The 11,530-nt window shown below is 37.6% G+C and overlaps 1 protein-coding gene across 1 annotated transcript in view; it reads left to right on the top strand.

Annotated features, from left to right (window-relative positions):
* The window catches only part of LOC107295144 (cordon-bleu protein-like 1), a 46,289-nt gene that overhangs the window by 5,358 nt on the left and 29,401 nt on the right, over positions 1–11,530 (top strand). The window contains exons 3-5 of the mRNA XM_015824444.1: positions 6,879–7,080; positions 8,029–8,257; positions 9,200–9,238. Coding sequence (XP_015679930.1) covers positions 6,879–7,080; positions 8,029–8,257; positions 9,200–9,238 — 470 coding nt within the window. The remainder of the gene's footprint in view (positions 1–6,878; positions 7,081–8,028; positions 8,258–9,199; positions 9,239–11,530) is intronic.

Here is an 11,530-nt window from a genome sequence, read left to right as displayed (position 1 = left end):
CTTATTTTTAACTAGTCTTATCACCCCCTTCCTGTTCACAGCCTCGTGTTTGGAGGCACATTAGCTCACTTTAGAGAAACTTCCAAAACCATTAGACCAGATTGCTGGATATTTGCTGAGAGAAATGCCATTGACTTTGATGCTTTCCCTTCTAAATTTGGCATTCGAAAGAAAATGTACAGATATTATTGTACATACCAACACTTCTTTCCAACCTTTGGTTCTTGCACAGACTCAAACAAGTTCAGCTTCTGTTCACACAAGGTATCTCCTTACACCGGAGAGATAATGGATTCAGCTCCTTGCCAAGGATTGAGTAGACATTTGACACGTTCCTTTCGTGCTGCAGCTGAATCTGAGCAAATCAGGTGGAATATTTTCTCAGCCACAGAGCCTCTGCTGTTGCTGTAGATGCCTTCTTGATGTGTTGAAATGTGAGCCCTTCCATATTAGTTCCTCGGGTTTGTTGATCCTTGTTTTGACTCTGTCAGATGTCATCTTTCATTCCTATTAAATAGTTTCTATAGTTTTCTAGGGAAATGCTTCAATTTGCGCACATTCTTTGCTTTTCTATAGATCCCTGTTTATTTTTTTAAAAAGGCTTACTAATGAATGCTTATTTTGTGAGTAAATATTCAGGAATACCAGTTCTGTTTACAATTAGTTGGATGCAAACCAAATTAATCAGATTTTTTTTTAAAGTAAGGCCCTTATCATTGTGGGAGAAAGTTTTTCTTAGGACAGACATGTCAAACACAAGGCCTGGGGGCCGGATGCGGCCTGCAAAGTGGTTTCATGTGGCCCGCAAAGCCATCCTGGAAACAGTGAGGGAATGGTCCCCGCTGCCTTGGCCCTGGCCACCTTGGCCCTGGCCCAGGCCGGCCGGGAGCCAATGTACAATTTTGTAATGGCCATCTATGCTGAAATGCATTCAGTCTTAGCTCCACAAGGCCGTCTGGAAACAGCGAGGAACCAGCCCCTGCCATGTCAGCCCCGCCCCCTGGTGCATGCTGGGGAGGTGTCACTCTTTGTGAGGAATGAAGAAATGTACCATTGCCTGGAAGTGGCCAGCAAATGGCCCTCACCTACTTCACATATCCGGCTTGATGGGCTCCAGGGGAGGGGTTTCGGCAGGCAGTGGGGCACTCTCCTCACAGCGCTGAGAGGCTGAGTCAGATGGACCATGCCTTGGCGCTTGCCCTGGTCCCACACCCTTCTGCCAGAGACCATCAGATCTGTCCCACTCCTGCCCAGGCCCCCACAGGCCCCCTTGACGCGAACGATGTAGAGCTGGCCATGCCCACCCAGTAGGCCACACCCACTCCATCTACGCCCACCCAGTAGGCCGCACCCACCCTGGCCAAACCCCCCTGCCCCCCTTGAGGGCAACCGCAATGCTGATGCGGCCCTCAATGAAATTGAGTTTGACACCACTGTCTTAGGAGGTAAGAAATGGATTTCATCATCATCTCTTCTATTCATTATCAGGACTGAGCCAAGCACTACTTTAAAGTTACAGATTATGGTGAAAAACCTCTGTACTGAATGTTAGTATTATATATGGAAAATTAAACTCAGAAAGGTTTTCCTATTTCAAAAAATAGTTACTGACATTTCTACAAAGGTTTTTTTTTCTTGTCCAGGTGTTCAGATACCTCTGTGCAACTGCATTTTGGGATATCAATCTAGGCAGCTGGCTTTTGTCTGCAAGTTCCCAGCTGTTGGAAATAAATCATCACTTTGATCAAAACAAACACCTGAACAGATTAAAAGGAAAAGAGTGACTAATCTCTTAGAGGCTCTGATAGAAGAACTTAAACCACAGATGACATGAACCCCAGTCCAAAACAATGCTAGTTACCTTTCTGACAAACAAGAAGTGTAGTAATTTGTAAGCATTGCTAGTGTGGGTGGGTATTGCATTGCAGGAATTCCTTTAGAATGATACAATTAATTTCTTTCAAATGCTTTAAAGGTTTAGGAATGTAAGAAGCTTCACGCCTGAAAAAATAATCCTTTCTTCAAGGCAGCATGCTATTATGCAGTGGCTTCCAACGCAAATGGCAGTGCTACTAGAATGATAGCACTTAGCAATAGCACTTAGACTTATATACCACTTCACAATGCTTTACTGCCCCTCTCTAAGCGGTTTACAAGGTCAGCATATTGCCCCCAACAATCTGGGTGTCAACTCTATAATGAGCATGACTACAGCCACTTTTATTTCTCATTCTAGGTTGCCACATAGAACGGAGGGAGGAGGGTTGCCCAGGTGCTTTGTTAGTCAAAGTAATCTTCTGTCCCATGGGAACCAAGGTCATCTGCTGCTCCCAAGACCATAAAAGGCCCGCCAATTAAGTATTGGGGAACGTAGTTGCTTGCATGGTTTTGTGGGTGGGACATTTAACTTTGTAATTTGTAATTTGGCGATTGTTACTTGTGTATTCAGACTTGGTTTCACTTTTGACCGTGCCGATTCTTTGTAACTAATAAACATGTTCTTTGAGGAACTTTCAACCCTCGGAGTTCTGCTTTATTCATCTCTGTCTGTCGGAACCATGACACTGGGTCCTCGTTTTATCAACCTCAGAAGAGTGGAAGGCTTTGTCAACTTTGACTCAGGTCAGGATCGAACTCCTGGCTGACTCCAGCAGTGAGTCAGCCTGCAATACGGCATTCTAATCACTGCTCCACCACAGTGATGCATGTACTGATGTCTTCACATTAATGCTGTCACAGTGTAATGAAATCAATCAATCTTTATTACGGTCACAGACCAGCAAATAAAAGGATTAAAACAATAATAGTAATAGTAAAAAATAAAAATAAAAGGCAAAGTAATATATAGTGATTGGTGGTGGATTAACAGTGGGCAGTTAAATTTTGCCTTATTTTTACAGACAGCATAGCAGAGTTTGGCCACATTGAGAGAAATTACTTCACACTGATCTGATAGTTGCATGTAAATATTTCCTGGATATTTTTTGGGTAAGGTGTTATAAATTGAGTCTGTGAGTCCTTATAGATATAGAAGATGCAGTACAGCAGGATGTGAGCTACAGTTTCAATGGCTCCTTGTCCACAGGGGTACAATCTCAGCTCACATGGTATTTTTTTTTTTTTGTATTAGCCCTCCAAAACTGCTGTGGGAAGTTCACTTCAATGCATTAAGGTTAATACCCTTTGGATTTTGGGAATGGTTATTTGATATAAATACCTCGCTGCTTTAAAGGGGGAAGTTTGCTCAAATAAACATTCTTGGGAGGAGCAGCCTGATCTTGTTGGATTTCCAGATTTTTAATAAATTGTGTAAATGCGCTAAGTGCACACTCATACCCTATCATTAGAAGCACTTCCTGAGACTTCCGGTTTTGCGGTGGGACGTGTCATATTTTGCCCTGCTGGGGCTGTAAAAAGGGCCTAAAGTCGCCCCGAAGAGGTGATGAAGAGGAGGGAGTGCCTTGTTGATCACGGAGAGACGGCAGTCTTTCTGTTTGATCCAAGGAAAGCCTTCCAAACCGGCAGGGGAAAGATTGACTACATTCCTGTGGCCAGCCATTAGCTGCTGACAACCGAAGAAGAAAAAGCACCAATTAACACATTGTAAACCAGTGGTTCTCAACCTTTTTAATGCCGCGACCCCAACCGGTCGTAAGTCGAGGACTAAACCGGTCGTAAGTCGAGGACTAAACCGGTCGTAAGTCGAGGACTACCCAACCGGTCGTAAGTCGAGGACTTTCCCTGCCCAGGAGCGCCGTGCATGTGTGGTTGCGTCCCCTGCGCCGGCCGAGGCATAGCTGGCAAGCGGCAGAGACGGAGCAGGCCGACCACCAGCTGGCCCAGCCCATGGGAGGTAAGGCACCCGCCGGAAAAGGGGAAAAAATATGGCGGACAAAAAAAATGGCGGACAAAAAAATGGCGGACAGCCTTGCTTGGCAACCCCCATGAAATGGTCGATCGACCCCAAATGGGGTCCCGACCCACAGGTTGAGAACCACTGTTGTAAATGGTATGTTTGGGACTGGGTGAGAATACTGATCCTTTCTTTACTATTTTACAACTGAATTTCCTGGAAAAGGCTCCCAAGAAGCTAAAGACCTCTGAATGTGAACAGAAGCAGCATTTTAATTTTATGAGGGATAGAAACATACAATACTGAAATGGAAGTAACATAAAGCTACAGTTTTGATAAATTTGAAAACTGAGATAACTGTTAAGATTTTATCTTTGGAAAAACAAACATTGAGGCGAAATATAACAAAATCAATCCTTTGCCTTAAGAGTGGAAAATGGATTTTGAATGACATCTAGTGGTGGATTTGTGTACAGCACTATAATTTGCTTCCTGGCTGCTTGGTGACTCCTAGCTTGGGAGAATAGCTGGCAATAAAGGAAAATATTTTGGCATATTTATCACCCTGACCTTCTTGGATTATAAATACCTACTGAGCTTGGACTTTTAACCTCAGAAGCTAGTGGGAGAGAAAGAAAAATTTGACCTTCGACTATGCCTGGATGGGAGAGTCTTCTGAGCTGTTTTCAGGGAGGTTGAACATTTTGAACATTGTGGATTACAACCTTGCCTGATAATTTTTGGATAATTGAAACAAAGGATCACTATAAAATATTGCTTTCAGGACTGGACCTATACTCGGGAATCTATTGGATTATAAAGGCTACATATAAAGACCAGAAAACTAGAGGAAAATTTGATCTACTCTTACTGAGACTGGTGATACTAGAAGATCTCCAGGAATGATGCCTCAAAAAAAAAACTTTTTAGAAGGAAATATACTCTATGTTACAACTAATTCACCAAACAATTGTTGCATACAAAGAGGACATGAAAAGAAATCATAATGAGACTAAAAACAATTTAGATAATATAAATGAGCAAATCTCCAAATTAAATCTACAACTAGAAAGTTCCCAGATAATGACCACAAAGTATGAACAAATAAACCAGAAATCAGAAGACAAAATAGAGGAAATGGATTTAGAGACGGAAGAGATAAAAGAAGGGAAATTTAAACGACCATATACAAACAAAATACTGCAAGACTTAGCCATAACAATGAAAATGCAAAAGACCCTTTACCCCTTAGGTCTACAAAATACATCTGATGGCAAGGAAGAAGATTTTAAAAAATGGAATATAGAGTAGTTAGGGGAAATGCCACAACTTCAGAGATAGGGAATGAAAAGAGAAATTGAGGGAGAAAGAAACTGGGAATTGCTTAAGGAATATAAATGGGCGGAATTCCCCCCCCCCCCAAATATCCTACTTAAATTGTCTTCCCCATGCCAAGCAATTTTCACAAAAATAGAAAGAAAATTCCTGGGCGATCTAATTGCCCTGGCTTGGAAAGCTAGTTGGCAAAGAAAGAAAAAAGAAAGAAAGAAAGAAAGAAAGAAAGAAAGAAAGAAAGAAAGAAAGAAAGAAAGAGTTAGATTTAAAAAACAGAAGATCTGACCTATTAGAGGGGGCATTATATGTTTAAATACTTGCTTGAATAAGATTAAAAGAACGGATGACCCTTAGATATATTTAGACTTTTATAATGAAAGATATGATTTAGAACTAAATTAGCATTTTTCCTTTCTTTTTTTGATAGGGGAAATATGAAAATAAGAGGATTCGTATGAATAAAACTTTTAGCTATGTAAATGTAATTAATATTGAGAAAATTATAACTGACAAAGATATTTCAAATACTGATGGGAAATCAAACCTTAACAAGAGCACAAAAAACAGGATATTGATTTATGAATTGATATTATTATTTGTATGATACTAGTAAAATATGATGAAGATGCTTATATCTAACTTTGTATACATCAACAGTACCAAAAATGTGTAATGTGTAATGAGGGTAAAATGGAAAAAATATGGGGAAGAAAGGAGGATCAGGGGAAAAAATACTGGATTGTATAGTACTCAACAGATTTATATTGAAGAAGTTAATATTAAATATCTGAACCCAGGCAACATGTTGCTTAATAAGCACTAACGATTGTAATTCTTAAAAATCAATAAAACATTAAAAAAAAAAAAAGAAGCACTTCCCTGGAGAAACCAAGATACTGGAGTTTTTGGTCCTGAACCATACTAATTTGAAATCGTGTTATACAGTTGGTCCTCAGTTTACAACCCTAATTGAGCCCAAAATTTATGTTGCTAAGTGAGAAATTTGTTAAGTGAGTTTTGCCTCATTTTACAACCTTTCTTGCCACAGTTGTTAAGTGAATCACTGCAGTTGTTAAGTTAATAACACAGTTGTTAAGTGAATCTGATTTCCCCATTGACCTTGCTTGTCAGGACACTGCATCCATCATAAATGTGAGCCAGTTGCCAAGCATCTGAATTTTGATCATGTGACCATGGGGATGCTGCAGTGGTCATAAGTATGAAAAATGGTCATAAGTCACTTTTTCAGTGCTGTTGTAACTTTGAACGGTCGCCCAATGAACTGTTGTAAGTTGAGGACTACCTGTATAAGGAGAGAACTCAAATCTGTAGGGGGAAAGTAGTTTTAACCAATGTACAAAAATGTAAATCCATGCACCTGTTTCAATTTTGGCTAGTCCTGCCTCCCTACTTAACTATTGCATTTGGGGTGCAGTGTGCTACCTGAAATATGCTCTTAGGAATTTGGATTGCCCTTTCCAAAGGAGTAAAAGAGGAGTAAGGACCTAGCTGAGCCCCAAAGAATAATTGTGTTCGAGTCTTAGCTGCGTATAACTTCAGTGCTGCAGGAATATACTGTGCTTCTCTGGAAAAATAAAAAGATTGAATTTCTGATCTATAAACTTGGCTGAGATAAAAGATGTAGTGTATTGAATATTTCCATATAATATTCTATCATTTTTTATTTTAGCAAACCAATGATGGACTTATTGGTATACCTTTGTGCACAATACCATTTAAATCCTGCAAGCCATATTATTGATCTGATGTCAGCTGAGAAGAAACCAATCAAATTCAAACCTAATACACCTATTGGGATGCTTGAAGTTGAGCAAGTGATCTTAAAGCCAAAACAAATGGATAAGAAAAAGCCTATTCCTATCATCCCTGAGGTGAGAGAGTCAGTAAAGTCTTACTATTGTCATTCCTCTACTTCACATATTTTTTATAATATATATATATTACTTACAAGCAGTAATAGCCTGCTTTAGGCCATATGTCAACTAAAGAGTGCTCACAGATACCAAGGTATCTGTGATACTGCACAGTCAACATCTGTGATTCCACAAAATTATTTTTTTTTAAATTCAGGTGAACTGAAATGTCATAACATTTGAGATAAGAGTGCTTTAATCGTGTGAGATGTTGTATCCTTGTGCAAAGTTTTGAGATGCAGTTGTAAAATCTCACAAGAATAACAGGAATATTATATGCAATTAAAAAAATATTTTGACCTATAATGTATTATTTATTTGTAAAGTTTATACTACTCAAGCAGATCATCAAGACACCTAACAAAATTAAAAGTCATGTCATTTGACACATAAAAAAATCCATTGCTGATCCATATTTTATGGATATTTTATCCATATCTATTCAGGCTGCAGTTATTTGACTTGGATTCTTCTTACCTAGAGAAGATGGATGCTTCTTCTGTTTGCTTGCATCTTCTCCATAATATCCTAAAAATTGATACTGGCAGCCCTTCCCTTTTAATAAGAACAAATTGCTCCTGATGTCATACTTCTGACTGTTTCTCCTTTTCCTGAGGAGAAAGAATATTAACAGCTAAAAATAACCCTGCTCCAATTCATTCCACAACTTATCAGTTTTAGGATAATATGTGTGAATGAGGGAGGCCTAGCTTCATATCTTATAGGAAACTGTAAAGTGTAATGGAATCTTCTTATATTCTTAGAAGAGTTGAAGAAATATGGGAATTAATTACTATTCTATGATTTTTTTTATGTTAAGTATTGCAAACATGTTTTGTATTAATGGACTCTGTAGAGTTATAGTGCATGGTATGTTAAAATCTTTAAAAAATTATATTGTTTTAGCAAACTGTGAGAGTTGTGGTGAATTACAAGAAGACACAGAAGACAATTATCCGAGTTAGTCCTCATGCACCACTTCAAGAAATTGTGCATATTATCAGCAGCAAATGTGATTTTGATCCTTTACACACTGTTTTGCTAAAGACCTATCAATCTCGAGAGACTCTTGACCTGACAAAGTCCCTTAATGACCTTGGACTCAGAGAATTATATGCAATGGATGTCAGCAGAGGTAAGACTTACAGTTTGTCTGTCTACAAAGAAATGCTGTAAATATATTACTTTTTTTTGCTATAATCCTGTTTTTGCATTCCAATTATTTAATGTTCTAAAATAAAGGGTTGATTTAAAAAAATAGCATAAATATAAGTTCATTTTCCATTTACATTGCTAAATTGTCCTCATTATATCATGCTAGATAAAGTAACTTTCTAATATTTTGTAGTCCGTATTTGCTAATTCCGGAATCCAAATCAGAAAATTTCTCTATTTTTAAACTCGTGTTCTATTCTATTTCTCCCTGTTTCTCCCTTTTCAGCTTTCGGGTAAAATCCTGTCCCCGGGATTGCTGACCATAAAAGGCACGGGGAAACCAGTGCAAGTAGTGTCAGATAAGCCATAAAATAGGAATATCTCAACATAGTATAGTGGTTAAAGTATTGGAATTGGACCCAGGTGAAACAAGATTCAACTCCTTCCTCAGCCAAAGAAACTCAGAATGATTGGCCTAACATCATCCACTTTCTCAGCCCAATCTATTTCTTGGCTGTTTTTATCGCATATATTGGAAGAAATTTGGTATATGAGAATCTTAAGAAAGTACTCTTTTGTTTCCTAAGGCTTCCGTGAGTGGGTTTAAGGAATATTTTATTTCTATCCCACCTTTATTGTTTTAACAACTATCTCAAGGCAATGAACATTTTCAACAGACCTTCTTCCTCCTATTTCCCCACAACAGCAACCCTGTGAGGTGGGTTGGGCTGTATGCTTCTGGAACATTCTCTAGTGCACCAGTAGTTTTGTCCACTCATTTACACTATATCTTTTCTTTCTAGATATGATCGAATAGATTTTTTTTTACATCTTGCCTGTGTAGCCTTCACATGTTCTGTTGAAATTTTGTAAAGAAGCATTCCAAATACAATTAAATTTGCATTTCTTTTTGTCTCTATAGCCACGCCAACTACTGAACACAGCTTGTCTTCATTACAAGGTGAGTCACCTTGAACATAGAGATACAAACAATAAAATATTGAGACACACAACTATTCTTGTTTAATGATGTTGGAATCCACAATACTAATTAGCATTTATCTAAATGGGATAACACTGATTTGTATTTGATAACACGTATAGTACATTTAATATAGGATTACTCTTCAATGATCAGATAACTGTTGAACAACAATAGAGTAATTGTGCCTAATTCTTTGGAGTTACCTCAGAAGTGGCATAAGGAATGGAGGAGAAAAAAAATACATGACTTTCCATTCTTAAAAAGTTCTACTATATCACTGGAAGTACCTATCTTTGTTGGAGACACTCAGAGATTAAATTTTGACCTGTCTCACACAAATTAATAAATGTGAAAAAGTGTAATAAATAGCATGTATTTGTATAAAATGAATGCTCATTATAATAATTAAAAATGAAAGAAAGGGGAAACAGGTATCCAGAAAACTTATTATTTACTATTCTGAAGATTATGATTTGTTTGCTCAAAAATCTTTCTTGCTCCTTTGTTGGAAAAACAAATCCTAATTCAAATGTTGACAGATGGCACGTATCAGTACTGTATTCCATTGTTGCAAATGGAGCTTGATGCTTTGATAATGTCCAAATTCTAGCAATATAGCCAAATAAAAATAAACCTCAAATAGTATTGATGAAAGGAATTGGATCTATAAACTCGGAATAAAATTGTTGGTTAGTAGAGCTGAAATCTGTATATATTTTCTAAACTAGTATAATATTATGTTGTTTAATTTCCTTGAGCATGAAGGGCAATATCTTACTAGACTTTTCTTCCTTTCCCCAATATGATTCCCTGAAAGTTATTTTTATTTCAATCCCCTTCTCCCCCCACCACACACACACTTTCCCCCCATTTTATGCTTCAGTAGAACCTAAGTAGGACATGGACAGATGTGACATAATATTTTTATTTTTAAAAATATTAATAACAGTGGAGTCTCCTTTGTATCATATAATATTAAAAGGTAGGGTAATCAAGTGTTGGCTATTTTAAAGAGATGGGAACTGAAATTGCTTACTTTTTGAGGAGACTCATATTTTACTTAGAAATAGCTAGCTTTTACAGGAAGATTGGGTAATGGAAGTTCATGTAGGTAACAACTCTAAACATGAAGGAAGTATTGCCATTTTAATTAGTAGATTTTCTAAAATGTTCGTTGAAGAAGGATTTTTTGATGAAGACTGTTCTCTAATTATGACCAATTGGTTGATCAATGTTTAGTACTCCTGACTTTATGTGCCTGATCACAGATTCTCCAGAACAAATGCATAGCTGTTTTCAAGATGTGTATAATAAGCTTTTAGATCAGTGATTTGAATCATACTCCAGGCCCCTTTTAGATTGCAGCAACACCCAAATAATATTCTAGCATTCATAACATTCTTCACAATTATGTATGTTTTTAATTTAGTAGCTATTTGACATTCTGCTCAACTTTCCAAACTATCATATGCTTTCTTTTATATATAGAAATGAAGATGTAAATATATGTAAATATATATGTAAATATATATGTATGTAATATATATGTGTGTGTGTGTATATATATATATATGTGTGTGTGTGTGTGTATAGATAGATAGATAGATAGAGAGAGAGAGAGATAATGTTATATAGTTATAATTAGTATTTATTGCTTTAATTTGGGGGCTTAGGGAAATATACTGGATGTCATGTGTCTGATTAACGAAACACTTAAAAGGACTTTCAGGCATATTTTTTCCTAAAAGCATTTATTAAGGTTACAGAGACGTCAGTACAGCATGGTGGAATTGCTTAGGTCTGGCTTCTCTTCCGTTACGCATATACATTCTAAGCATTTCCCCCCCCTTTTGGGGGGGTCATGGTTCACATCTTCCAATCAACTTGGAAGATGTGATTTACTTCCGGTTTCTTTTTCCCGGGCTATCCTTATTCTCCTCCCTTTTTCCCTGTTGCCTGGTTTAACTATAAAAATGCCAGACAGTTCTGCATATTGTCAAAGCAAGAATATACAGTATTTGCAGCGTTGACATCCGGCCCCCCTTACAGAAAGGACAGATCCTGTAAATCAAACCAAAGCATATGTTAAGGGTTATCTTTCGGTTTGTTGGGGTGTTTCACATGAAACCTTTTGACCAATCTATTAGCCTTTACTTCACTGGATTTCACCCAGGTGGCTTCAGATAACGGGTATCCCTTCCATTGTACTAGATACTGCAATTTCCCTCTAAAAATTCTAGAGTCAAGAATACGCTTTACTTCATAGTG

Source organism: Protobothrops mucrosquamatus, unplaced genomic scaffold (assembly GCF_001527695.2).
Source record: "Protobothrops mucrosquamatus isolate PMUCROS unplaced genomic scaffold, P.Mucros_1.0 scaffold2237, whole genome shotgun sequence".
NCBI lineage: Eukaryota > Metazoa > Chordata > Lepidosauria > Squamata > Viperidae > Protobothrops > Protobothrops mucrosquamatus.
Note: the sequence above shows the minus strand (reverse complement) of the source record. Positions and strands in the feature narration are given on the sequence as shown.